The 27,421-nt window shown below is 43.2% G+C and overlaps 1 protein-coding gene across 5 annotated transcripts; it reads right to left on the bottom strand.

Moving 5' to 3' along the window:
• Positions 1-88: 88 nt before the first annotated feature.
• On the bottom strand, positions 89-27,421 carry CNTRL (centriolin). Of its 5 annotated transcripts, none has more exons than XM_041483974.1 (43): positions 27,213-27,421; positions 25,873-26,127; positions 25,435-25,568; positions 24,799-24,929; positions 23,348-23,489; positions 22,651-22,837; positions 22,361-22,554; positions 20,596-20,715; positions 19,871-20,096; positions 19,195-19,304; positions 18,501-18,695; positions 16,129-16,282; positions 15,579-15,799; positions 14,768-14,944; positions 14,341-14,475; positions 14,104-14,249; positions 13,580-13,760; positions 12,911-13,090; positions 12,487-12,666; positions 11,856-11,972; positions 11,430-11,574; positions 10,839-10,978; positions 10,165-10,348; positions 9,615-9,925; positions 9,223-9,431; positions 8,873-9,065; positions 8,414-8,544; positions 8,136-8,276; positions 7,894-8,020; positions 7,566-7,730; positions 6,690-6,849; positions 6,469-6,584; positions 5,800-6,017; positions 5,251-5,408; positions 4,914-4,987; positions 4,353-4,541; positions 3,765-3,990; positions 3,379-3,584; positions 2,176-2,445; positions 2,036-2,098; positions 1,145-1,339; positions 857-937; positions 89-747 (listed from the first exon to the last, which is right to left on the bottom strand). In XM_041483974.1, exons 2-42 carry the CDS (start codon positions 26,084-26,086, stop codon positions 866-868), a joined length of 6,837 nt encoding a protein of 2,278 aa, XP_041339908.1. In that variant the 5' UTR covers positions 26,087-26,127; positions 27,213-27,421; the 3' UTR covers positions 89-747; positions 857-865. The 5 variants fall into 5 exon arrangements, with proteins under 5 accessions (XP_041339908.1, XP_041339907.1, XP_041339905.1 ...); XM_041483973.1 differs by having other exon boundaries at positions 89-709; XM_041483971.1 differs by having other exon boundaries at positions 89-937.

Genomic DNA, 27,421 nt, shown 5'->3' with positions numbered 1-27,421 from the left:
AGCACTCAGAGCCTTTGTCCCTGTCCAGTGCCAGTATCAGTGTCCTGGAGAACAGCTTTAAGGAAAAGAATCTGCAACCACCCCCAGATAAAAGCATCAATCACAACAGTTTATTTTAGGGAAGTATCCAAAATAATTGTATTTTAAACCTCCATGCATTTGGCAACAGATCAGACCTTGTAACAAGGTTTCTTTAAAGTGGAAACTGGCCACTAGCTGGACATTTAAATAGGAAGTTGGTTTGGACATGTTTAAATACACATTTAAATTTTTTTTTTTAAAAAAAACAACTTTTCTACAAAAACCTGCTGTTAATTGTACAAAACCTTCACAGTACAGGCCTTGCAGCAGCTGTTTGTGAGTGGTGGCAAAGGCCTTTTCAGACAAGGCTCACCCAGTGAGGTAGGAGAACTCTTCAGAGGTGGCACCTGAGGGCCCCTGTCCAAGCTGTGGATGTGCTTTGGGCTTTGCTTTTAAAGTGAAGCCACTTTTCAAGTAACCTTTGTACCTTAAACCGTTACAAAAGAACACTTTTGTACCAGGCTGGGGTGGAACCAGCTGTCCCAGAGGTTCAGCCTCGGGGCTGAACAGTAGAACCCGGAAAGTTCTTGAAAGACCAGGGATGGCAACAATTTATGCAGCAGTAACTCCATGTCCCAGGAGAACTTCCAGCAGCTCTCACCCAGACTGTTGTGCACAACACACAAACCTAAAGCAGAATGGACACCAGCCCCGGGAATGCTGTCACTGGGAAGGAACAGTGTGGTCTGTGAGGCCACAGCTGCCCCATGGCCCCTCAGCCTTCCAGCCACTCGTGTCTCTGGGAGGGTGGAACTGGCCTGAAGCCACATCTCACCTCTGGCCTTCACCGAGAGACTCCCTGGGAGCTGGAACGCAGCACTGGTGATCCCAACGCGCTTCCCGGGCTGATGGGGACCTGTAAAAAACCCAAACCACTGTGAGGAAAGCTCAGCCCTTCCAAAGACAACAGCTACTGCCAGAGCAGGGGTAGGGTGAGATCACCACCTTCAGAAAGCCCTGCCCAGCCTGAGAGAGAGGCAGCACATGGCTGTAACACCTCCCAGTGAGAGAAGAACCACTAAAACCCCCCAAATGAGAATCCTGGTCCGCAGCAGAACATTACCTGAGCTTTTGTTACACTGTGAAGAGACCCCAGGCTGGGGCTGCTGGGCAGGAAGAAGGAATCTGAAGCAGTGCTGCTGACCAGGTCATCCAGCACCTGCAGCTGCTGCTGGAGGCTGTGCAGGCTCCCGGCCGTCTGCCGCTTCCCCTGCAGCAGCACCTCGGCCTGCTTGGCCAGGCAGCGCCGCAGCTGTGCCTGCAACACACGGGGAGCGTCACACGGGGGCTGGGACACGGGGGCTGGGACACGGGGGCTGGGACACGGGGGCTAGTGACACCAGGGCTGGGACACGGGGGCTGGGACACAGGGGCTAGTGACACCGGGGCTGGGACACTGGGCTGGGCACCCTGGGGCTAGTGCCACCGGGGCTGGGCACACCATTGGGACACGGGGGCTGGGACACGGGGGCTAGTGACACCGGGGCTGGGCACACCAGGCTGGGCACACAGGGCCGGGCACAGCAGGCATTGGCAACACTGTGTAAGGTCAGCCCTAAAGGCTGCAAGGTTGAGTCTCACACCACAAGCAGAGGGCAGTAGGTTTGGGAGTTATTTTTAAATAAGCTAATAAGCTCTGTTTTGATGGCCATGCTCTAATTGAGCCTGGACCTTAAGGTGATCATGGGTGGTGCTGAACTCCTCTGTCACGTTGCTGATATACAGGATGATATAAATGAGAGAATCTTGTTGGGATACTCCAACATCCAATTAACTGCCAATTAAAATTACTCATCTTGCTACAGCCAGGCTTTTACTGTTCCCACCCAAAGCTCCTCTCTCTGGTCATTACAAAGTGGATTTGCCTGAGCTGGAGGAGGATCCCCATTCCCCCAGGTTGTTTAGGTCATGTTTTGAAGGGGCCCAAGGGACGTGAGGGGCACAGATGTGGCACCTTGAGCCTGTCCTCGTGCTGCTGCAGCTTCTCCCGGCGTGCCTCTCCCCGCCACTGCTCATCCTTGGGGAAAAAAAAGCACAGTCAGCCAGAGGGACCAACACAGCACCAGCAGCAGCTACTTGTCCAAAGCATTTTACCAGTAAGAAGAATCTGGAAATATTGAACTTTTCTTCCAAGGAGAGGAGCTGTCTGTCAGCAGCAGTGAAGGGAGCAGTCTCTGAGTTATCACACTCACACTGCAGGCTCCTCTTTCCTTCAAATGATGCTTCCATATCTCCCAAGGGGTCTGAAGAAGATGAGTGTGAAGATTCAAACCCCGTCCTAATCTCATTTTCAACCTCCAGGTTAAGCAAGGTTGCTGCACTCTCCATTTCCCTTTGTCTCTCTTCCAGGTCTTGGGTTTTAACCTGCAGCACAGAACAGTTGGGTTACAAACACCACACTTAACCTAAACCTGCCACACTCCAACCTTGCAGGGCCTTCCCAAATGCTTTCCAATTGTCAACAGCATTCTTCTCTGTTCTTAAAGGGCTTCACAACAATTTATAAAGGGTTTATTGAAGGACTAGAAGGAGTCAGACAAGGTGAATCACTTTTTAATTTATAGTGAGTATCTAAAGAAGAAAAAGCTGGCCCAAGCTTGCCCTGGCGAGTTGTTAAATGCCTGCTGCTGAGCAGCTCTGAACATTGCTAACATTGATTGATTTGCACAAATTACAACTCTGGGTGTATTTTCAATCGTGAATATCGCAGGAGGAAGATTCAAAACCAAAACAAAATGAGCTTGCCTGAAGCCATGAACCCTCAGCCCCCTGGGTTTGGCACCCAGCTGTACCTGGCTCTGGGGGTGGCTGCAGTCCCGTGGGGGCTGGCCCGGGTCCCCCCCGGGGTGCTCAGCTGGTGGGCAGTGGCTGTGGGTGACGAGCTCAGCCACAGCCCTGGCACTCTGCAAGCTGCCACTTCCCTGCTTCTGCTCCTGGGAAAGTGCAGGGAGATGCCTTTTACTGGCAGCACCCACCACAGAACATGAGCTAAGAGAACCCACGATCCCTTTGAGGCAGAAACAGGAGTAACTCGGGTGCTGTGCAGCACTGGGAATGCCAGAGGGGGGTTGCCTCCAGTCTGGTCAGGAAGTTGTTGCATTACTTTGTTCCTCCAATGACAAAAATGGGTGTTCCATCATTCTGCTGTTTATAACCCAAACTCCCAAATTTTCTCCACTCAGCAAGGACTTACTCGCAGTTTGTTTTGTTCCTCCAATGACAAAAATGGGTGTTCCATCATTCTGCTGTTTAAAATAACCTAAACCCCCACATTTTCTCCATTCAGCAAGGACTTACTTGCAGTTTGCTTTCAAGCTCCATCCTTTGCATTTTCTGTGTTTCTCTCAGATTCAAGACTTGTTTTTCTGCTTCTCTCCTCTCTGACACTATCTGACCTTGAAGTTGCTTTAGCTCAGACTTGGAGACCTCCAGTTCTTTCTGAAGACACTGTATTTCTCTGTCTTTTTGTTGCAACTGTATTTCTTTTTCTGAGAGCTGATGTTCTGTAAAGAACATTTGAAAAAAAAAAAATCCCGATTAGCAAAACTTATCTTGGCCCACTTCATACACAGCAGATATTTTCCAAACACCAAGAACCCAAAAAAGATGAACAAAAATATTTGTTGTGCCATTATCCTCAGCCCCCAGAGATGGTGGCAGTTCATTTGTGCAATGACTCTTACTGCTTTTTCTGATGGTTTCTTCAAGAGCTGCACACCGGGACTCCTCCTTTTCCAGCTTGCCAAGGTTCTCCTCTGCCAGCCTGACTTTAGCTATTGCCTGCTCCAGTTTCTTGTGTTGATCTGTTAGTTCCTTTTCCAACAGGATTTTCTGATCCTTCACTTTAGCTGCACATTCTTCCAGTTTTTTCCCTTCATGCTCTGAGTTTTGCTTGAGGCGATGAAGAACCTGCCAGAAACCCCCCCACTCTGAGCTTGAACCAGCACCAACTCAGGGAGAACAAAAACCATCACTAAGAGACATGAGAGATGTAAAAACAGCATAAATTGGAAAGAACTGCAGTCTAACAGTCTAACAGTCCCTACTGACAAAAAATGTTTGTCAATTTTTCTTGCCTCTCTCATTTTCAGAACAGCTCCCTCAGTTTTTCTTTTTGGTTACACTTTGCTGAAACTCCTCACCCAACCCGAACCAATTTAGCCAAACCAATCTGTGCTTTTGTGATTATTTGTAAACTCACACCTCAAACTTTTTGGCCTGAATTATTTTTAAGGTCAGGAGGAAGTGAGGCAGCTCAGGGCGCTCATTACCGCTTCCTGTTGGGCGAGTTCTGTTTCCTTCTCCTCAATCTTTTTCTGGAGCTGCTGCAGTTGGTTCTGCCTCTTCCTGTGCCTCTCCTGGCATTCCTTACGTTTCCTTAAATACCCTTGGATGTCTTCCTTCAGGGCTGCCTGCTCTCTGAGCAGCTCCTCCTGCTGCCTGGAGTTGTTTTCCAAATCCTGCAATGGAAAACAAAAGCGTGTGGCAGGAGGAGCTGGGAAGAGGAACCATCCCCAAAGGTTTGGGTTTGAGAGAACAGAGCTGGCCACTGGCACACTCAGGGCTCCTTCCACTCAAACCAGCCACAGAGTGAATGAGAAGAAGGAGCCACCAGATAAAAAGCCAGAATGTGCTGCTTGGTTGGTTGTTTTAAATGATCTTCTTCCTAAGAAGCAATAAACCCACTCCACACTCAGCAAGAAGAAGGCAGTAAAGCAATCCCTGTGCTCAGCTCTGCAGGGCTCTGGCGTTGAGCTGTGCCCTCATGAACAGGTCAGGAGCAACAACAGACTCCCAGAGTGACCACAAGGATGGGTTTCACTAAAACCAACCTGTTCCACGAGGTGAAGCTGCTGCCTCGAGTCATTCAGCTCTGCTTTCAGTCTTTCCAGTTCTTCCTTTTTCCCTAGAAAAGTATTTGGTGACAAGAATTTTCAATCAGCAATTTGAAATACCAATACACAGAAATTCTCTCTTTTCATGAGCAAAGAATGAATAAGACAAACACAGTTTATGAAATGTCCATCTTTTCAACATGTTAAATTCTTTCTGCCTATGGACATGTGAGCATGCTGAATGTTTCATATCATACAGTTCAGTTCAAGTGTGTCTTTTAACAGAATTTCTCTTCAAATGTATCACTGCTTAAACTAAAAAATTGATCTTTACCTTGAAGATCCCCCTGGACAGCAACAATCTCTGCATTCAGTGATTTCTTCTGCTTGTTCAGTAGCTCCACCTCCTGCTGCAGGTTCTTAACTTCCAATTCCACTTTTTCCATGTTGGACAGTGCAGTTCTGCTGCTGTCTTCAGCAGCAGTTAAGTCTCTGTAAAATGTGAATCACATTCTTGTTTAGTTGGAAATTCTTGGTGAGGACTGAAAAAATGTCAGTAAAACCCTCTGAGCCCAAGGGGATGGCAGGAGCAGTCAGAGCAAGACAAATGTCCTGTTCCAAGATGCAACACTTTACTTTTTGTAACATTTCTCATGGCATTGCCAGGATATAACAACTGCTGATTCATCAGCTCCATTGCTGAATATTTTTTAAATCTGCTGTAGATAGGCTTAAAGCAAGAGCTCCAGAGAACATAAGAAAATGCCCATTCTGTATCATTGAGCACCTCAGAGTTAGAGCTGTATTTCTAATTACAACACACAGACATTCATACACTTCCCCATCCCTTCTGATCTCTGCAGGAAGAAAGAAATTCCCCCACCTTTTGGTTTGTGACAACCTCTTCTCCAAAGTCCTGGAGTCCTCCTGCAGCTTCTCCTTCTCTCTGCTCAGAGCCTCGATGCTGCTCTGCAGAGCTCTCATTTGGCAGCCCAGGAGTTCGTTCTCCTCGCGGTCCTTCCTGAGGAGCTGCTCCTGCCAATCCACCTCCCCTTGCTGACACTGAAACAACCTCTGAACATTCTCCAGTTTTAACTTCTCCTAGGAGAAACAGGCATGCTGAGCACCACATTTCTATGGTCCAGAAGCAGAACAAGTATTGACACCCTTGGCTGCAGTCAGAGTGATTGGAGTGCATTCCATGGAGGAAGGTTCCAAGTACCTTGGGGACCTTCTTAATGCCAGAGATCCCCCAGCTGAGTTAAACTCCCTTCCACACTCATTGTTTGGAAGTGAGGACACAGGATCCAGATAAAAAGCTCTTAAAAACCAGCATCCTTCATTCTACAGCCATAGAAGTGCTCCCTCTCTCTCACATGCACCAAAAAATCCCATTATTTTAAAGGGCCTAGGCAGACTTAAGACTTTTCTGTGATAAGCTGAAATCAGATTAGAAACTGATTGATTTAAAAGTATCAGGACTCTGTTACCCAAGGCTTAAGAGAACCACAGATCTCCCAGTTTCTGCATCAGCCACAGAAGCATTTCTTACCTCCAGAACAGCCACCTGGGTCTTTTCCAGCTCATTCACCTTCTGCTCATGTTGTAGTTTCAAACCTTCCAGCTCATTCTTCTCAAGCTCCAGCATTTCCAGCACATGTTTCAGTTCTAGGGAGGTGAAATAAAGAGCAGTTATTGGATTAGGATGAGAACTAAAGAGCTCTGTGTGTTTCTTCCCAATCTGCACAAAACCCAGTAAATCCCAGGACATACCCATCTTATGCTTGCTGATTTGCCCAAGTATTCCCTGAAGATTTTCCTCCTCCTTTCTAATATCCTTCTTTAGGACCAAAAGCTGTGCACTTCTCTCATTCATCTGGACATCCAGTTCATTCTTCTCAACACTGAGCTCTCCCAGAAGTACTTTTATTTCCTGTGAGAATGTACCAGTGTTACAAGAAATACCATTCTTTGCAATTTTAAATTAATATTTCCTTTAAACTGAAGTTCTAAATATGTATAAAATTATTTAACAGTCTGTCATCCATATTGTGGTTTGACAAACAAAAATACAGAATATTTAAGTTAAGGTCTTGTTTATTGATGATTTGGAGCAGTAATTCTGCAAAGATTTTGATCTCCAAATCTTACCACAACATTGTCATTCAAGTGAATAACAGACCTTAAAACAAAACCAGACAAGAAGCCCTCACAAAAGAAAATAAACCACAAAATATAATTAGCCCTGATACTTGTTTTTGATTTCAGCAGGGATGTACAGAATCCTCTCTGTGCAAATGGGGATGGGGAAAGACTGGGGCAGCTGTGTTGTGTTTTACACACACTGATCACACTGATTTCCTCCAGCAGCTGCTCCCCAGCAGCAGGAAGTCATTCACAGATTTATATTTAATGTAACTTAGCTCTCAAGGGACCAATTCTGTAAGAATTACTGGAACTGGGGAGCTCTTCTTTGTGCATCTGGACCAACCTTTTAGTCACACAAACCCATAAAATCCATGTTCTATTTCTCAGTGGGTTTGGGGAGGGCACAAAAAGCAAAACTGATTTTGTGGAAACCTTCTGGAATGTTTGTAGCACTTCAAGTCTTTTGCTACAATGATTTGAAAACTCATTTGGGAAACTTGCCCTTATTTGGCGAAGCTTTTCATGTGCTTCAGTCTCTCCATCTCGAAGAGCTTCTTTGAGGTCACCTGTCCTTTGGGAAATGCAGTCCTGAAGGCCATGGAGCTCTTCTGTTTTTTGAGTCACCTGCTGCTCCAGGAACAAGAGCTCTTGCTTCTGAGCAGAAATCTACAGTGGAGAAGTTTAACAGAAGAATCAGTGCAAGCTTTTGTTTTTGTAGCTAAACATGAAAAAAAACCCACGTGAAAAAGAGAGACTAGGATCATAATTGTGAGACAAAGGTTCAATTCCAACAAAATGGATAGCCCAGGGTTAGTAGGCCAAGCCTCACCTGATCTTTCAATGTTTCCAGTTCAGTTTTCTTGCCCTGAACAAGGTTTTCTGCTTCCCTGATGATTTGGAGATGCTGGCCCTCATTACCTTCTGCAAGTCTGATGTCTTCCTGGAGCTTCTGCAGACTGAGAGTGAGGATTACAACAGGAGTCAGAAGAAGTGAGACTATCTTAGGAAGTGACTCATGGGAGGAGGAGATGTCTAACTTAATACAGTCCATGGTAAATTGAAAGCCCTCACCTTTCAGTGAGCATTTCTATCTTCTGGTTTAATGACTGCAACTCAGAGTCTCTTGCAGCCACCATTTTGTTGATTTCCTTCAAAATACCTTCTTGTTCCCTCTTAAGCTGTTCCAAATCCCTCGTATCTGTCTGTAATAACCTAGAAGAGCATTTATGCCTTTTCATATTAACATTTTAACAGCTCTCCCTCTCCAAAAGCAGTGTCTTGATACTGGAAAGATCCCAGTCCTTGCTCTCACCCCGTGTGACATAAACCCACAGGAGCACCCAGGGTACCTGAGCTGCTGAGCTGCTTCCACAAGTTTGGTGGCTGTTTCCTGAGCCCTCTGCTCCAGCTCCTCTGCCTCCATTTCAGTGCAGGACAAATGGTGTTTGGCACGGTTGTACTTCTGCAGAGTCTCTTTAGTCTAAAGCAAAAATTGAAGATTGAGACAATACATTCCACCTTGTGCTGCATTTGCTGTTTAAAGGTGAGCTCCTGGCTTGAATATTCCACCTCAGCCTTCTCCCTCTTTCTACCATGAACAACTTTTTCTCCTCTCTTGTCCAGAGCAGAAAACCTTCCTCCTCTTCAACAAGGACTAAACCAAGTTCTTCCAACACAGTTCATTTCCCAACTTACTTTCATATAGAAGCATTTTAAGAGGTTCCAGGTTACCCATGTGAAAATAAACTGCCTAGACAAAGAAAACAGCACTCAAATCCTTCTGCCCTCAGGGCTTTGCCTTCCCTCACCTTGCCCCGGGTGCTCTCCAGTTCCACCTGAGCCTCTGAGAGGAGCCTGTCGGCCTCTCTGAGCTCAGCCCGGCGTTTCAGGAGAGTTTTCTCTGCACACTCAATCTCCTCTGCAACATCTTCCTGCTGCTGAAGGGACTTCTCCAGCTGCAGCTCTGCAGGGAGGCTGTCGGTGTGGCCGTCAATGAAGTCCCTGAAAGGCCAGGATGAAAAACACGGAATTAAAATACAAAGATGCCAAAGAGCTGGGAGCCTCTTGAAGTTCTAGACTAAATGAGTCAAAAAGCTGACTTTTGCTGGGAAAAGGTTTAGGTATTTGCACAGGTTTCCATTCAGTGCCCTGCTCCCACCTGTGTGTGCTCAGTTTCTGAGCTGCCCGGCGCAGCTCTGCCACTTCACGTTCCAGCTCTTCTCTTTCCTGCTCAAGTTCTTCAACATTTCCATGCAATCTTTCCACCTCCTTTCTGTATTTATGCTCAGCTGCCTCTGAGCATTTCTCTTTGTATTTCTGAGACTTTAAATAGCACACAGTGTCTTCCAGCCTTGAGACTTCACTCTCCTGCACACAGGGAAGAACAACACAATCAGGATCTATTTTCCATCTGAGGCCTCCTGACACCCAGGAGCAGCTCCAGATGGCAAAGACTGTAACCAGATCCAGACCCTTCCTAGCAGGGAGCTTTTCCTAGAATACATTTGTCAGTCAGTTCCCAAGGGTCCCAGCTGCAGCTGTGGTTCTTACCAGATCCTGATGTTCAGGCACGTTGCAGTGGAGCACTCCCAGGGGAACCAGTGGCACGGTGAAGTTTGGAGGCAGAGGGCCACAAACCACCTGGGATCCCAGAGGAGGTGGGTTATGGATGATGGATCCAGGAGCAACTGGAGCTCCAGGGGCTGCTGCAGGAGGAGGGCCATAAACCCCCACGCCCTGAGGTGCAGGGGCCCCATCTGGAAGGGCTGTGTAAATAACTGTGCCCGGGGGTGGGACAAAGGGAGAGGCTTCAGGGACAGGAGATCCTGCATTTCCTTCACCATCTTCTTTTGCTCTTATTTCTTTAAAAGAGACAAAACCAAACATGTTATTTTTAATAACTTTTTCAGTAGAGATAGTCTTCAAATGCACATCCTAAATTCTATGTAATTTACAAAAATGTAACAAATGTTGCTTAAACAAAATTATTCAACTGTTTATTCAGTAATAAACATTTATATTCACTCATGCCCATTAAAAAAAAAAATCTCTGTGAACTCTAAGCAAGCATTTCTTTAGTCTGAGACTGACACTGACTTACCTTTGCCAGAATTTGCTTTGTACAGCCTGTTTCTGACTGGTGAATAAACCCAACATCCTTGGCTGGGCAAGTCCTGCCTCCCACAGGGCTTGTCCTGAGCATCCTCCCTCCTGGCTGGGGATGTGCCAGAGCACCCCAAACACACTCCAGAGTCTTTAGTGCTCTGGGAAGCAGGAGTTGAAGCCTAAAGAAAAGATACAGCATGTGTTAATCTAGAAATGACAAATATCATGGCAAATAAAGGAGTTGTTGCAGACATTCTAATGATTTTTCAGAACAGGCTCCACATACCCTGCTGTCTCTCAGTTCTAAGCATGATGCTGCTTTAAAAGCACTGAATATATTTTAACAGTATTGGTTTTAAAATCAGACAAATATTCTCTTGAAAGCAATGTTTGTCTGTAACATCTCCTTTTAGCCTTTACCTAAATGGATTTTCAGTGCTGCCCCTGGACAGTTCTGTCCCCATGTTATGTACCTGGACTCCTATCAGCACAATAAAGAGCTTTACCAGGGAACATTTGTGTGTGTGATTTATTTCAATATTTCTCCTACATGCCAGCCAATATTTGTTCTTAAATTTCTCCCAAACCTACTAAATTTATAATGCACTTTCCTCCATCAAAGAGCTTTCCACAAGGAAAACAATCCATCAGAAGATTTTTATTCCTGACCTGTGATGATGGCAGGTAGTACCAGTATCCCCCTCTTTTCAGGGGCTCTGCTGTACTGGGGCTCTGACCATTCTGCTGTAAGAGCACATTTCTGAGGGCTGCAATTTCATCCTGTAAGGTTTCAATTTCATCTTTGTTACCTGGAAATTAAGCACAGTTTTAGAGTCATCCAAGGCAAATGGTTAAATAGATACTGCAGTCAACTTTTCCCTCAATGTTACCCAGTTCATCTGGAACTATATTTAAAAAAATTAATTGCTGAGGGAAACAAACTAAATGTTATCTGTAATGACAGGCATACACAGGGGGTTTGGTGATTACAAGTTCAGATCCAGGTAAGTGCTGCTCATCTTCCTTACACAGAGCTCTGCCAATGTCTTGAGCAGTTTAAATGGAATGCTCAGCACAATCAGTGTTTCCTAAAGAGCTGCAAAAAATGCAAACTAATGAACATTGACACATGTCCTGTAAAAACCTGTGCAGAAGGATATTCTCAACACTATTCTCCAGATTCAAACAGTGAGAAATGGGGAATAACAATCTTCTGTATCCCTGTCTAGCTGCAAGAAGTGGAGAGAAAAGAGAAATTACCTGTCCCAATATTATCCAAGAACCATTTCAAACGGTCAATCTCTGTTTTTTGCTGTTCCACAGCTTCATTTAGTTTATTAATTTCAAACTTCTGAGTGTCTGATGCAACAGTTTGCTCACCAGCTTTCTCCATTTCCTGCAGAAGCTATTTGAAATAGAAGTTTAAATCACAAAAAGCTCCCACTCAGTGCCACAAAGCTGTCCTTCCCATCCCCTCAAATGAGAATGTTTGAGTGAACAGGTGATGGCTTTCCTTACAACTCAGCTGATCCAGGTTTTCAGTTTGTTCTCAGGCAGGTGTCAGGGGAGGGAAGAACACTGATTTGGGAAAACTTGAGGGGAAAAGGGCAGGGCAAGAACCTCTAAACATGACATTTCCAGAAACTCACTAGTATTTTATCATATAACACAGAGCAAACAACCTACTTGCTCTTCCTTCTCCTTCAGGAGTTGTTGTAGCAATTCTCTTTCTGCTTCTGCTTTGGCAAGAGCCTGGGAAGCACGAGCTGCCTCAGCACAGAACTCCTGGGCTTCCTCAAGCTCCTGAAATTGAGATTTTCATTTGAGCTGTAGTTTGCAGGAATATTTCTCAGGCTTGAGATGTGCCATTGTGAAAAGTTAACCACTGAGAAACATCAGCACCTGACTGTTCTGGAGCTCCAGATACATGTAAAATACTGTTTCTCCTTTAACTTCACAGCAGTGGTACAGAGGAGATGTTATTATGCAGCCAAAAGTGCTTCCCAGTTTGGAAAGGAGTTTCCAGTCCTTTCTTTTGTTTTTCTGTCTCACGGAACAATGTATTATCTGTTGTTTACCTTTCAGTTAATAAGAGATTAATGATCTTCCCTCTCCCTTTCCCTCCCACAGCAGGAACCTGTCCATACCCACATCTCCTCCCTCATCTCCTGCATCTCAAACTCTGCCCAAAGCAAGAGCTCCTGTGCAGCTCAGAACAATTTAGAAGAAAGCTCTGAAGCTCATTTGAAGGACACCAGCCCTGCTCCCACTGCAATGGCATTAACAAGCAATTAATTCATTGCCCATGCTGATTGACCTCAGCTCTCTGCTGGTGGATCCTGAGCACAGTCCCCTGCAGAGCCTTGAGCTGGTTGGCAGCGATGGAGAGCTCGGTGGCTGCCAGCTTGTCCGAGGTGATCACTGCTCTCTGCAGCTCCTTCAGCTCCTTGTCCAGACTCAGCACTTGCACTTGTGCCCTGGCATCTTCTATTTTTTTCTGAAAGCAGGAAAATAGACTTCAACAAAGTACTTCCTTTCATCTTCCCCCCAACCCCATTTCATATTATTTAGGAAAAAATCTAAAGCGAAGACAAGCAGTAAAATTTAAGGAAAAGCAAGATGTTGTATTTAACATTTGTCTTCCTGCATGTGTTGTTTTAGCTTAGAAAGCAAAAATTCACAAGCTTTTGCTTCTCTTTTCTGAGCAATCAGTGCACAGACCTGCCCTCACCCATTCTTACCCTTTTCTCTAAATCCTCCAGCTGAGCAAGAATAGCCTCTTTTTCTTCATCTGCCTCCTGGAGCTGCTGATCAGCCAGGCCCTGAATTTCTTCCATGCTCTTTATTTTTTCATGTAAACATTGAATTTCATTCTCTAACTGATGCACCTTGTTCTTACTTTGCCTGTTTTCAGCTTTAACCTGTAAGTAAAATACATTAGAATAAGTGGCCATACATTTTTTTCCAATCAAAAGCCACCCTGTTTAAATTATTTAATTAAATTTCTGGGAAATGCAGTTACCAGCATACTCTGCATCAAAACAGAAAGGAAAAGCAACTACTGTGCCACTGTAACTGTAGTATTTTAAGAGTGCCTCAGTTATTTTATTAGAGATACATATAATGATCTTTCAGGAAGGTTCAGAGCTGTGTTTTTCTAGTGGTCATTAAAGTCTTTGTTGCCTCTGAGACAGATCATTGACCTTTGAATTGACATTGAATTCCAATTCACCAAATAATCAGGTAAAAATCAGGAAGAGTATTAATGAAAAATCAAATCAGACTCTACTGTTACACAAAGGACAGAGCACAGCAAAGCTTCAAGTGAAACTTGATCCTTCAGCTGCAGGTTACATTTTTTAGACTAAGCTGAAATTGTCTCATTCTTGCTTGTGTTGTTTGATACATGCCTGTCTGTATTTCTTCTGCATTTCTTCCAGTTTTTCCTGCTGGGATACCACTTCTTCCTGCAACTGTCTCTGTCCAGCCCATGCTTTCTCTTTCTCCTTCTGTGCATCAGCAAGGATGTCATTGAATTCCTTCTGCAGACTTGCAAGGTTTTTCCCTAAAATATCAGCTGAATTTGGACACCTGAAAGAGAAACAATCCAGGTTGTAAGACAGAAAACAGTGATTTTAAGTTGTGATCCCAGATACTGAAATCATGACTGACAAACAGTGCAAGTTTGAGAGATGCTGTGTAATTCATTCAGGTTAGGTTGGAAAAGCCCTCTGAGTTCATCAAATCCAACCACTGCCCCAGGACTGCCAAGGCCACCACTAGGGCAGCCTGTTCCAATTCCTGTCAAGACTTTCAGTGAGGAAAATTTCCCAGATATCTGCCCTGAACCTTCCCTGGCACAACCTGGGCCATTTCCTCTTGTCCTGCCCCTTTCACATGCTCAAATCTCACACTGCACTTTTATTTTACTCACTTCATCTCTCCTGCTCCTGCCTGTAGCCTTTTCCTGAGTTCATTTATACAAGCCATGACATCCTCAGGGTGAATTAAGTTATCAACTGCATGGTTTAGCTGATTCTGGAGATCTTTAAGCTGTTGTTTTAGGAAATTATTGTCTCCCTAAAAAGAGAAGAAAAAAATTCACACAAATGTAAGCAAATAAATCCACAAGTGATAAAAGCTAGGATTTTTAATACACCAAAAACTTCACCTGCAATTGCTTGAACTGTAAATGCAGCTTGTAATTTTGTTGTTCCTTTTCTTCTGCCAGCTGTGCTTTGGTCTGAGCATTCTCTAACAGCTGTCTTTCCCTTTCAAGTTCATCCTGCAGGGCTGACAGCTCCATCTACAAAACCACAAAACCTCCAGATTAACATCCCCACTCCCAATCCCAACCTGTCACCCAAACACGCAACAGATGCATTTCTTAAAACAGTAACAATATGACAACACCTAAAAAAGATCCAACAAAACAACCCCAAGCAAACCATCTGCACCTTGCTTCACAGCAAAGTTCTAAATCCCAGCAAAGTGACACTGTGGGGACACAGCTACACCAGCAGTTTGTGATTTAGCTTTGGAGATGAGGTGTCCTGGGGTAGCTAACACCTCTGGCAGCACTAAAGCTCTGTTCTTACCTGGCTAAGTTGTTTCAATGTTTCAAATTCTTCTTTTTGCTGCTTGGCTTCAGCATCTCTCTCTCTTAATTGAGCTTCCAGCTCAGCCTTGTGGGTGCTGACCTTCTCCTGAGCACCTTGAAGGGACTCATTTATCTCTCTCTGCTCCTGGAGTGAACTCTCCAGCACTGCAATTTCCTGGAATTTAATAGCCATTTTAGAAGGATGTACATGGGACACCCAAAATTTAAGAGTATTTGCCTCCCTCCCCTTTAACTTGGGAGCTCCATTAAAACTTGAATGGGGGTGGCACTTCTACCTGCAAGGCCAGGTCAGTGGTGCCACTGGCTGCCCAAAATCTCCCCCCAGGTTAGAAAGGTGGAGCTGGAAGTGAAGCAGAACTGTCCCAGGAGTTCAGGGTCACACAACACCCATCAGGATGCCCAGCCAGCTCTGTGTCATTGGTTCACAGGACAGATCCCAGCTGCTGGCACACCTCTCTGGGCAGTGCCAGAGGGTTCACTGATGCCATTCCCCACAGAGCCACCTGCAAACCCATTTGTCTGCAAAGTCTGCATTTGCAGACTGCAAAGTGAAACCTGCATTTCTGAGCCATCTCTCAAAAAGCACAGCTTTACTGCATGTCTCTTACAACTGGTTTTAAAGGCCAGATTCTATTCTTGAGGTTTGTGGGCACATCTCATCATGTTACTGTATCAGAAATTATTTTGTCCAAGGAATTGTGCTTCCCTAGTCCCAATCTGAGCACCAGCTTATTTTTCAAGTTTATTCTTAGGTATCTAAACTTGGGAATAGAGGTATTAAGCCTTACTTTTCTCATATTTTCTGCATCCATGGCAACCACTTCCAGGTTGTTTTTATCCTCCTCCAGACCTGCCAGTCTTCCCAGCAAAGATTCTTTTTCCTTCTGCAACTTCTTACACTCCTCATTGGCCTGTTTTGCCTGATGCTTCACACTCTGCAGGTATTCCTGTAAGCCAATGATAATACTTTCCAAATCCCTTTTCAGTGCTTCATTTGTTGCTATTTGACCTGCAGGAATGCAAAATGAATTGGAGGCAGTTAAGAAGCCACAATTATTTACCAAACAAACCAAACTGACTTCCTTCATCATCTCAAATGTTTGCCATTGGAGTAAGTGAAAACAAGTACCTAGAAGTCAATGAGAAAATATTGTTTTTAAGGTTAGGATTCCAAATATTATTGTGTTAACCTGACCACTGGAAGAGTTAAAAGAAATTGCAGAAATTGTACCTATTTTGTATTTCATTTGAGCAAAGATAAACAAAACAATCCTCAATTCAATTGTCATTTTGCCCTAAATAAAAAAAATACTTTAAGACAAAAAAATTAAAGTTTACCATCAGTGAGCTGCTGCTCCAAGTCCTTGATTTCCTCAGTTTCCTTGGCAATCCTGCAGAGCATCTCATCCAGGCGAGTCTCCAGCTGCTGGCAGTGTCTGTTCATCATATCCAGGTGCTGTTCTTTACTTGCTTTTTGAGCTTTCATGTGAGCCTGTCAAATACCAGAAAGGTAAAGCAGGGCATCAACACAGATTTAAAACATCAAACTGGGATTTTGTCTCAGTTCTGCAGTGTCCCACTATCAGCAAGAAAAGCCACAAACTCAGCACACACTGTGGTGCTTGGGGTTTGTTATTTGTTGGTATTTCCCTCAGTCCTGCCCCACAAAGGACCCCAGATAAGCAGCAATCTGTGACTACCAGCATTGTCTGCAGGCTCCCTCCTGCCCAGGCTGAATAAAGCCTGCATTTATAAATTAGTACTCATGGCTACTATCTTTCTTCCTGCCTTTACATTTTGTTCTACCACTTCCTCTCTCAGTCAAGAACAAACATGATTTCTCCCAGAACCTTTAATCCTGTCATCCTGCATTGCCCTCACAGCAGATGATGCTTTAGAACATGTCAGGTTAGCACTTGAATGAAAATACTCTGAATAAACAGCAAGTCGGGTCAACTTTACAGTTACTAAGTAAATATGCCTAAGTAAATCTTATTTTATTTAAATATTTCTGAGAGATCCATCACATAGCTCACACAGACTCTGGCAAAGACTTCATGCATTTAGTATGAATTAACTGATTGTTTCAGCTGTTTACAAAAACTTGGTTATCAACAGAATAAAGTGTTATTTCTCACCAGTGTGAAATTGCTCAGAAACAACTCAAACACTAGAAACTTGGGAAAATACAGAATTATACTGTCATGATTAACTGCATATTTTTCTTACTACTCAAAAAAATAAATCAAGCTAACAGTAGAAAATTTAAATATGAGTTCTCAGAAGAAAGAACATTTACAAAGCTGTTTCCGTAACGAAAGTAAATGGGTAAAACCAAAGCTTTTTGTATTTTTAATAGATTAAACCGGAAGTTAACGTAAACATCCATATCAGCACAGTTCAACTTGTCACCTTGCTAAACACAAACTGCCCTGCAGCCTTCAAAACCGAAATTCCAACAAGTAAAACTCCAGCCGCTGCCACTCAGCCATCTTGCTGCGGCTGCTGAATGGCACCAAAAACGCAGTTTTAAAAAGAAACAAAAAGCCACAAGTCCCCGACCACTTACAGCTTTGCCTTTGTCTTTTCTTCCTGAGACAGCACTTGCAGAACGCCCCACCCCAGAGCGGGAATTCATTTGAATAAAGCACCGGGAGCTTCGGCACGGGCAGGAACTGAGCGGAGCCTCCGCGGGGGCCGGGCGGGGGCTGGAGCTGCCGCGCTGGCTCTGTTGCTGCTCCCGGTGCCAGCCCCGTTCCCAGCCCCGTTCCCGGTCCCAGCCCCGTTCCCAGCCCCGGTCCCGGCCGTTGGCCCGCACGGCGTTTCCTGTGTTGTGATTCGAAGCGAGGGGCGGCCGCGGGCAGGGCTGGGCTCGCTGCTGCCCCGGGCCCGGCCGTTCCCTCAGGAGCCTTCACGGAACGCGCTCGGCCCTTCTGCCACCCAACAGCCGAGGAAATTAAGTTTAAAACACAAAAGGAGCTTTTTAAACAAGTGTTTGCGTGCCTCTGCTGAAAACTGAGCCAAGCATGGACATACTTTCATTTCTCACTTAAAAGCACCGAGCTGGCGTGAACAACTTTCATTTAGAGATACAAGCTTTTAAAAACTCTATTAAAGAGAATTCCGTTTCATTTCGGTTTAATTTCTCTAAGTGTTTGCTGTACCTGAACACTGTTGTAACTCAGAAAAAGTGCTGCATCCCTGATGATCATAAATTCAGGTGGAAGCTGGGGCTCTCCTTGGCACCCCAGCCCCGGGAGCTGTGGCCTTGCTGATTCTCTCAGGGCTGGAGGTGACAGCAGGGAAAGGCCATCAGTCCCCACCAAGCAGGCTGGATCAGCACTGCCACACACAGATCTTTAAAAACCTTTAAGGCCAGACTCCACAAAAAGATGCACAGAGGATTTCTTACACAGAAATTGTCTGCAAGGCTCTGCCCAGTGTGCCTGTGCAAAGCATAAAGATTTAGTTCTTAACGTGCTCTACAGCACCTGCTGGGAAAATGAGCTGTTCAAGTGTTTTACCAAAGCTGGTTGGTTTGGTGGGATTTTTTAACTGTAAAGATTTTTTAACTTTCAAATCATTAATGACTTTGATAAACAGCAAAAGAATATAACTCATGAAATAGGTACAAGTGAATGGGCACCTGCTACAGCTGCCTTTAGTCCATTGCACAGTATATAAAAACTTCAGATTCTGCTTTTACTTACGTGCCTTGGATCTTCAGGATTTACAGAACCAAGAGAACTCTGCAAATCTTCAAGCTCTTTTTGATTTTTCCCTATTTCTCTTTTCTGTTTCTCTATTTGTTTTTCCAGTTGTAAGGTTTCCTTGCGTAGCTCCTGCAGGATTTGTAACTTTTCACTCAATTTCTGTTCAATTGCTTCCTTGCTGGCCTGGCAGATCTGGAGACAGCATTAGGATGTTGAGTGGTTGGAAATACACAGATGATCAAGAATATATTTAACATTTAAATAAAGACAGTCCTGGTCACTGATTTTCAGGCAAGTTTAAAAGTTAAAAATATCAACAAATGATGACAGTTGAAGAAGTGGAAGAGCTGTTTTAGTTTAATGCTGATAAATTAATTCTTGCTGCCAATTCTGTAGCCACATTGCTTATCAGCTGCTCAACTCAGCCTACACAGCAGGTTCTTCCAAAGGGTTCTGGGGAAGTCAGCAATAAATCAGCAGCAACATGGAACAGATGCCATTAACTGCACTACAGCTCTAACAGCTGATTTATGAACAAGCTCTCTAAAACTTGGAAGATTTTTCTGATGCTTGACACATGGATTTATGTCTGTACAGTGGCCTCTTTATAAAGAATGGGGAGAAAAAGTTGTATTTTCTTACATCAACACCGCTTCAAACACCTTCCCTTGCTCTTTGTGGGAAAACTTACTTTTTTCTGAGCCAGAGCATCCTCCAGTTGTTGCAGTTCCCCTGTTACTTTCAGCACTTGTTGCTCTGCATCTCCAATTTCACTTTGCAGTTCTTCTAATCTCCTTTGTGCTGCAGACAAAAGAAACCCAACACAAAACCCACAGTCCCACAAAATACATTATAATATTGTGTATAACACTGACACACAGCTGTGTATGAACACATTAATCAGCACAGCATTAACACTCTGATAATCACAGCTAATACATTCTGCTTTCTCAGAAAGCAAGTCCAAAGTTTAACAAGTACAACACAATTAAATTCATGCATCAAATAGGAAACCTCCCTAGAACTGTGTTTTCAATAACATGTAGTGCTCTCATCCTGAGTTATCTTAAAATAACAGCAGGAAGAAGTTCATGCATCAAATAGGAAACCTCCCTAGAACTGTGTTTTCACTAACATGTTTTCAATAACATTTTAAGATAACTCATCCCGAGCTATCTTAAAATAACAGCAGTAAGAAACTGTAGCAGTTTTGACACCAAAAATGCATGGAGTCCAGTGTTCAACAATCACAGCACTTCCAGCCTTTGACACACTGTTTCTATTCTGATGTCAAGCACGTAACTACTGGAATAAACCATACTGATACACATGTTTTTATCTTCATTTAATAAAAAATAAGGTTTTACCTGAATTAATATTTTCTTTCTTCTCCTGCAGTATTTTATCTAGACTTTGGAGATGTGATTCCAGCTGGGGTTTCCTACAGGAGTCATCTTCCTGCTGTTGCATCTTCCCAACCTGCAGCTGCTGAGCTTTGTCAGAGATGTAGCCTTCCCTTATGAACATATTTCTTTTGTACCTGGCCTTGCCAATGTAGGGACTTTCACCAGGTACATTATCAAGTTCAACCTCCTGAAATGTAGGAAGCACGTCTTTATCTCAGAACTATGGCTGCAGTCAGCTCCTAGCATGCATTTTAGTTCTCTTATCAAGCATAAAAAGGAAAACCAATTTGAAATTAGAAGAATAAGAAGAAAACAGATTATACTTAACAGTTTTGGCCTTGAACACTGTTATTTCAGAACGGAATTAAAACCAAGCAAACCCAACTGAGGTGTGCCCAGTTTGTTGCAGATGTCTGGAGGAACTTTTTCTTAGTATATTAAATTTACTTAGATTATATTTAGTACATTACATTGTTGCACTTAAGTTTACTCACACATAACTTAATTATAGTCAATGATTACTGACTTTACTTTTCTTATGGATTTCATTCTGGCATTTTTGTTTGCAGGTATGACAGAGGTTGGGCCTTTAATAATGCAGCATCTAAGGAAAACTAATAAGGTTTTTATTTTCCAAGAATCAAGGGAAACAGCAATAAAAATATCCATGATTTTAAAATTTTTACCTCTGAGGGCAAATAATTCAAGGGCTCAAATTTGACATCGATCTTGTAAAAGGCCAGCTCCTGCTCCAGCTCATACTGCTTCTGGCAAGCCCGGGTCAGCTCCACTGTCTTCTGCTTCAGCTAAGGAACCAAAAACCCAGTGAGATCATCCTCTGGAATTCACTCATCACTGGCACACACAGTGCAGCTCCAGAGAGAGCAGGGCACAGCCCCCAGTGTGGGAACAAAGCTCACAGCACAGCTCAGGATCAAGGGTATCACAAAGGGCAATTTTACAATGGTGACTAAGAGGAGACAAAAGCCCCACAATTAATAGAATACAAATGATCACATGAAAGGCCTTTTAAGTTTATGTACATCAAAGTGACAAGTTTATTTTTAAACCTAATTTAGGATAAAGCAATAATTTGGGTAAGATCCTTCAGCAAAATCTAGGCCAAAATAACAAATGTATTTACTGCTACTAGTGAGCATGAGGACTATTAATACCCATGGTCTGTTAAAAAACCAGAATATCTCAATTGTCAAGAGTACAAAGTCTATGTATTTTATTTTAGTCTAACTATGTGCTAGATTGGTTTTGAGGTTATTTTTAAGTAAAGGTCCATCATGTGATTTCTTTTTAAATCAACTTTTCACACTGAATACCTGAAGGAGAACATGCAGCACAATTCCAATAGAGAGTGGAAAGCAGAACTAATGGAGGAAAAGAAATAGAACAGGAAAGGCTTAAAGAAAGATTTCAAAACCTGATAAATGTCATGCAAAAATTAACTCTGTTTCAGAGAAAAGGGGGGAAAATAGCAAGAAAATTGTACTCCAAACCATAGTGAATATAAAATCTCACTGGGGCACTTCATAATAATGTTGCTACTTCAGGGAACGTGCAAATACATCCTAGAAATAAAACCAACCATGCAACCTAGGGGCACAGTGGGGCTACCTTGAGTGAGGAACAAAGGCTCTGCAGGAAGGGGACTGTGACAAACCCAGACACCAGCTAAAGGGAGACAGAAGCGAGCCAAGTTTGTCATCCAAAGGAGAATAGAGGGGTCAAGCTGCAAAGTATTTGCTTCTAAATCTCCTTATACTGCAAACTTCATTTTAGAAGCAGACTGCTGGTTAGTGTGTGTGTGTTCAGCTACAGAAGTACCAGGTATGAGAGTCTGAAGGATAAAATTTCAGAGGAAAAGTCTAACAGGATAAAATCCAAATATTAAGTTCCATCAGGTCATTCACAATCCAGCACTCTCAAGTCAGTAGGACTTTGCCTGCACTTTATGGCTACCAATGGAAGAGATTCAAACATAAGACTTTAGGATGATGTGAATAAAATACAATTAAACTGGTGAGCATTACCCAAAATAATAATCAAGGCCTATTACTGACATACAACTTGTGTGCACATCTTGTTTTTGTAAAAGTAGCAATTTTCTTCCTTATTGCAGCAGCACTTTAGAGTCTCACCAGTGCAGCACATCCAGAACATCAGCAATTCAGCAGCTTAACCTTTCATCAACAGACAAAATTTTAAACAGAAATACATGAATAATTACCAGAAACAAAGAAGTTACTCTAAATCACAGGAGTGATACTGAGTGCTGCTTCCATATACTTAACTTTTTCCACAGAAAGAATATTGGAGGTCAATAATCACTCTCTAAAGAGCTGGAAGTCTCTCAGTTTTAAAATTAAATCTTCAGTCACTTGAACTCTCACATTGAGAGCTCTGGGTCTGTTCCCTTAGTGCCAGGGATTATCTTACCAGCTCATTTTTGGTGCCCAGGTCCCTCTGTAGCTCCTCAAAGCTTTGTCTCTGTAGCACAGCCTTTTCCTTTAGTGACTTGTTGAGCTCATCTTGATGCTGAAGTTGCTCAAGCACTTTGGTCTGGTTAATTTTCACGCTCTCCATCTCCTTTTTTGTGTTTTCCAACTCTCTTTCTAATTTTTCTATCTCTTCTGAAAAATAAAACCAGAGAAACATCCCAATAGAAAAATCTTTTCCTTCCAAACTTGAATTTTATGTCATTCGTTTAAGATTTTACAGATTATTACCCAAATTAAACCTCTCCAGAGCTTCCTGCCTGTCATGGTTTGTCACTGGCTGTCCATCCAGGTTTTCCAGTGCCCTCAGGTGGAATATGGTGTACAAGCAGTAGTGAGGCAGACATGCAACTGGGTTTCCAGCAAGGAACAGAGAAGTCAGATCTTGCAGAGGCTTTAGTTTAGCTATATCATGGAGCTAAATCAAAGAGAAAACAAAACAATGATTAGACATCCTTCTGAGAAGAATTAAACCTCCAGGAGTAAATTTCTGATTATGTAGAATAGTCTGTATTAAAATGTTTCTTTTAACCTTTATGTTAAAGAATAACCTCTATAAACCTACCAAAATACACAGTATTATGACTAAAGTCACTTCTTAAAATCAAATTATTTCCTCTATAAAAAAATGCCACTGCAAAGAGTGTAAATGCAATCAAGCTTTATCTTGGAAATGTCAAGATACCAAAGCCTGTGGATGAATAACCCCTAAAAAGTTATGCTTTTCTAAACAACACAATATAGGTTTGTATCTTCACTACCTGCACAACAGGAGTTTCTCTGATAAATAACTTTATTAGGCTCCCAACTGCTGCATTTCACAGCAGACTGTGTGGAAAGACACCCAGCAATTACCCAGAGTAAGTCAATCAGTGTAAATACCCCAGCTCAGACTGAACAATGCCTGTTTCTATCTGTAATCACTTACTGAGGACACTTTATTCTGTTTCAAATTCAGGCTGCGCAGCGATCTCAGTTTCTTCCCTACCCACACAGGAATGTGCTCAATCTCATTCCCTGCCAGGTTCAGCTTCTGTAGGTTCTGCAAATGTTCTATGCCTTCAATTTTGCTGAAAATGAGAAGAAAAATTGAATTTGTCATGAATCACAGCAAATTTGAAGTGAAACTGAGGCATTATGGATAAACTACAACAAAATCTGTCACAATTAATTAACCAAGAGATCAGCACAACCATTATTTAGAGCCATGGACAATTGAAATGAAATGACACCAGCTTACTTACAAGTACTAAATTAAGACCAAAAATCACAGCACAATTTTCTGCCATTGTTGCAAACTCATTACTTTTGCATGTCTTCATTTCAATATTAAGACTATTTTAATGTGTGGTAACTCCATTTTAATAGGCAAAATTTGCTCTTTCTCCCCGAGAACATAATGGGACAAAGATGTATCAAAATACAGTTGTTTTGTGGGTTTGCTTTTTTTCCCCATAAAAAGGAAGGACCATCTGTAAACTGACAGCATGAAAAACTACATTTTTAGTGTTTTCATTAAAACTATTGAGGAAACCATGCTAGGTTGTAGTTTATTTGGGCATTTTTTATGAGTATGTGAGAACACTAAGTAAACCACGAGTATTATAACAAAGTACAGCAGGATGTGCTCCTGTGACTGTGCTATTTTTTGGGTATATATGAACTGTAAATAACCAAAGTGTGAAAACAGAGCAGGAGCTAAAAGCTACTTTGCCCTTTTCAATTCCTGTTGAGAGAGGAAGCTGTGTGAATGCAATGTGTAGAAACAAGCTCTGGGGTTTTACTCACTTCCCATTGTACGTGTCTCTACTGAAATGGCAGCCTCTCTGCTGCAAAGGCAGTTTCATAATAGTAAAGATCATAATTCATTGACAGAAAAATGAAAAGCAATTAAGAGTTTTGCTACTGCATGAACCATTACCCTTCAACACTTTAAACAAGACACCAGGCTCTCAAAAGAGTTCAAAAGCAATTTAGGGAATTTATGGCCTGCCTGATCAAGCCCATTCAACTTCCTCTCCTAAAAGAAAAACTTATTATATTATCTGTAATAATAAACAGTTAAAGTTTAATTAATTTTTAATGCACTTAATTGGGTTATTGCTCTTCATTCCACCCTCTGTTGTGGTATCTGGAAACTTGCACATCTGGCTTGGTTTCCAAGGAAAACAAATTAAACCACAGCCATGTACACTGACAGCACTTCCCAGAACTATTTATTCTTCCAACACCTCAGAGCTTGGGCTTTTTAAAAATCCCTCAAAGCCTCGACATACAATTGGGAAACACCTCAAGGGTTCACTCCTGTGAGAGAACTCACTTGAGCAGGAAAGGAAAATCAGCTTTATTGACCCCAAACCCTGTGGGGTCTCCTCTTACCTGATCCTGTTGCCAGACAAGTTGAGCTCACGCAGCTTCAGCAGTTTATCCAACTTCTCAATCTTCTCTATTTGGTTGTTACAAAGGTTTAGCACCTCTAGTTTGGAGCACTTTTCCAAATTTTCTATGTACTAAAGAACAGAAAATCCCTTAGCATAGGGTTTGGGGTAAGAGAAAAGCAGCTTTCTATTAATTAAAAAATACCAAGTACTCTAATATTTTATTAATCACAGTTAATTGTGGTGTTCTATAACCCCACTTTAGGTACAGTCTTCTACAGTGCTGGAAAACTGGATTTTAAATTTAAAGTGGCCTAATCTTCATCTACATAAAAAGGAACATGTTATTAAAAAAAAAAAACAAAAACAAAAAAGCCCCCAAACCAACCAAAACCAGCACAATCCAAAACCTAAAAAATTCCATGAACTAATCTGTTTTAAACATCATTCTAATGACTAAATTCTTTTTTTTTTGCTCAAGTCTCCACTGCCTGTTCTTAACAGAAGCTGGTTGCAGAACTAGGCTAACAGAATTAGACTGTGCTGTTTACATCCACTTAAAAATAAGACTGTATTAAACAATAAATGGTAATTTTCCTAAATTTTTTTTAATTTCCAGTTTTTTCCAATAACTTACCTTAAATTTCTTGTCCCCATCCTTTGGGGAAGAGAGATTCAGTGAGCTTATACATGCCAAATTTTGCTGTTTTGACAGACCCTTTATAAGGGGTTCAGTTATGTACCTAACCCCTGGGCTAACACCATTTTCACCTGAAATTAAACAGAAGGATTGATGATTTTTATATTTGTTGTTTTCTTTACAATGAATACTGGAAAAACATTGAAAATGATCCCCCCAGAAGCATTTACAGGAAGGAGTAAAAGTCTCATTATTCTCCCCAGCTTTCATTACTCCCACTTCCACATTTGTGTTCAAAAAAAAACCAAAATTAAAGCAAATTTTTCAGGCTTCTTTCCAACAGATCATACATCTTTAATCACACAATTCACAGAACACTGGCTTTTAATGCTTGTGGTATGTACTTGGATATTAGTATTATTGACTATACAATACCTTTCCGCAATTTAAAAGCAGCTCCAACATTTTCTGCTGGAATATCCCATTGTTGGGGTCTCTGCTCCATGCTTTTGGGAGCAGCTGGAGGTGTCTGTTGGCCAAGACGTGGAGGTGTGGCACCAGAACTGACAGGTGACATTGGCTGAGGTATCAGGGATGCTGGTGACTGTGGTTTTCTACCTGAAACTTTCCTTACAGAGCCTTTCTTCATTGCCAGAGGTGCTGGGTATCACATGGCAATACCTGGAAGAACTGAAACAAGTATCAGTCTGTGTAGAAAGCTAAATCTTAAAGGTTTGCATGACAACAAAGGTGCTGCAGAAGCTGCCAAAAGCCACATCTCCAATGGGTGCCAGCTTCCAGTTTTCCTGGCACTGGGAAGAATTTTACCTTTATACTCCCACCCCCAGGGACTGATGGAGCAGCTCTGTGTTTGCAGCTCATCTTCCTCCTGCCCTGCACGCTGTGGTTTACACAAAGCCTGCCAGCTCTGGAGATACTCTCAGCTCAGGGTAACAGAGCTGGCAGGGACACAAACAGAGGATTGGATCCCAACTGATCCCAAAGCCTGAAATCACCCACTTTGCAGTAAGAACAAAGGCAAGAAGAAAGAGGCAAGTGAGAAAAAAAAATAAATTAGGATCAGTCTAGAACTGGCATTCCCAGAGTTTTCCTTTCTGCAAACAAATTATCCTGTGACTGCCTGGGAAATTCCAGAGAATGTTAACAGAAACATCCCTCAGTGATGCACATTTTTCCCCAGGGATAAGTGCAGGAAAAGTCTTGTACTCTGTGTGACAGAGCCCTTGTAGCAACCATCTCCAAGGGACAGAACTTTACTAACATCTCCACCCACTGAACAAGGAGCACGTTTTAAGACATTCTTTAAGACAGAAAAGTCTTCTGATAGGGGAACTTGGAGCTTTGAGTGATGGCATTGTGCCTTGAGTATGTTCTTCATTGTGATGGATTTTCTTTTTCCTCCGAAACTGGAAAGGAAATAAGGACAAGGGAAGGTGGGGCAAGAAAAAGGGCCGCTGTTTTCTATCCATTAATTGGAAACACAATCCGTACAAGATCAGGACAGTGAGACGGGAAGGCTCAGGCAGGAGAGGGAGAGAGAAGCAGGCGCGCTACCGCAGAGCCCCATCGGGGCGTTCCTCCGTGCTCCAAGGAGCGCAGCTCGTGGTTTCACCGCTGCTTCCTGAGGACAGCCCGTGCTTTCGCAGCGACACCCCGGGGCGGCGGAGCGGGGATCGGAGCCCTCATCCCCTCCCGGTCACCGCCGCAGGGCGAGCCCGCCGCGGGCCGCCCCCTCAGGCCTCCGCTTTGATTACCTGCGTTGACATGGTAACGCCGTCTCACCGCTCGCCGCCGCGGCCCGGGCGGGCAGGGCGGCCTCGCAGCGCTCCCGAAGGATGGCACCGGTTCTCAACGCGCCTCTCCGCCGCCTCCTTCCCCCTCGGAGAGCAATCACCGCCCGCACCGCCGAGCGCGGGGTGCTGCGGCTCCTTTAAGGGCGCTCCCTGAGGGGCCGCCCCGCCGC

Source organism: Pyrgilauda ruficollis, unplaced genomic scaffold, assembly GCF_017590135.1.
Source record: "Pyrgilauda ruficollis isolate IOZ18807 unplaced genomic scaffold, ASM1759013v1 scaffold62, whole genome shotgun sequence".
In the NCBI taxonomy this organism is placed as follows: Eukaryota; Metazoa; Chordata; class Aves; order Passeriformes; family Passeridae; genus Pyrgilauda; species Pyrgilauda ruficollis.
This window is presented reverse-complemented; position numbering and strand designations above follow the sequence as displayed.

Bases quoted from the DNA above. Each gene is read 5' to 3' on its own strand.
- CNTRL (XM_041483971.1), bottom strand. From the start codon at position 26,086: ATGAAGAAAGGCTCTGTAAGGAAAGTTTCAGGTAGAAAACCACAGTCA. The intron at 14,476-14,767 runs GTAAGAACAGAG...GTGGTTTTGTAG, and splicing joins CATTGAAACAACTTAGCCAG to ATGGAGCTGTCAGCCCTGCA. The intron at 1,340-2,035 runs GTGCCACATCTG...CGTGTGTTGCAG, and splicing joins AGCACGAGGACAGGCTCAAG to GCACAGCTGCGGCGCTGCCT.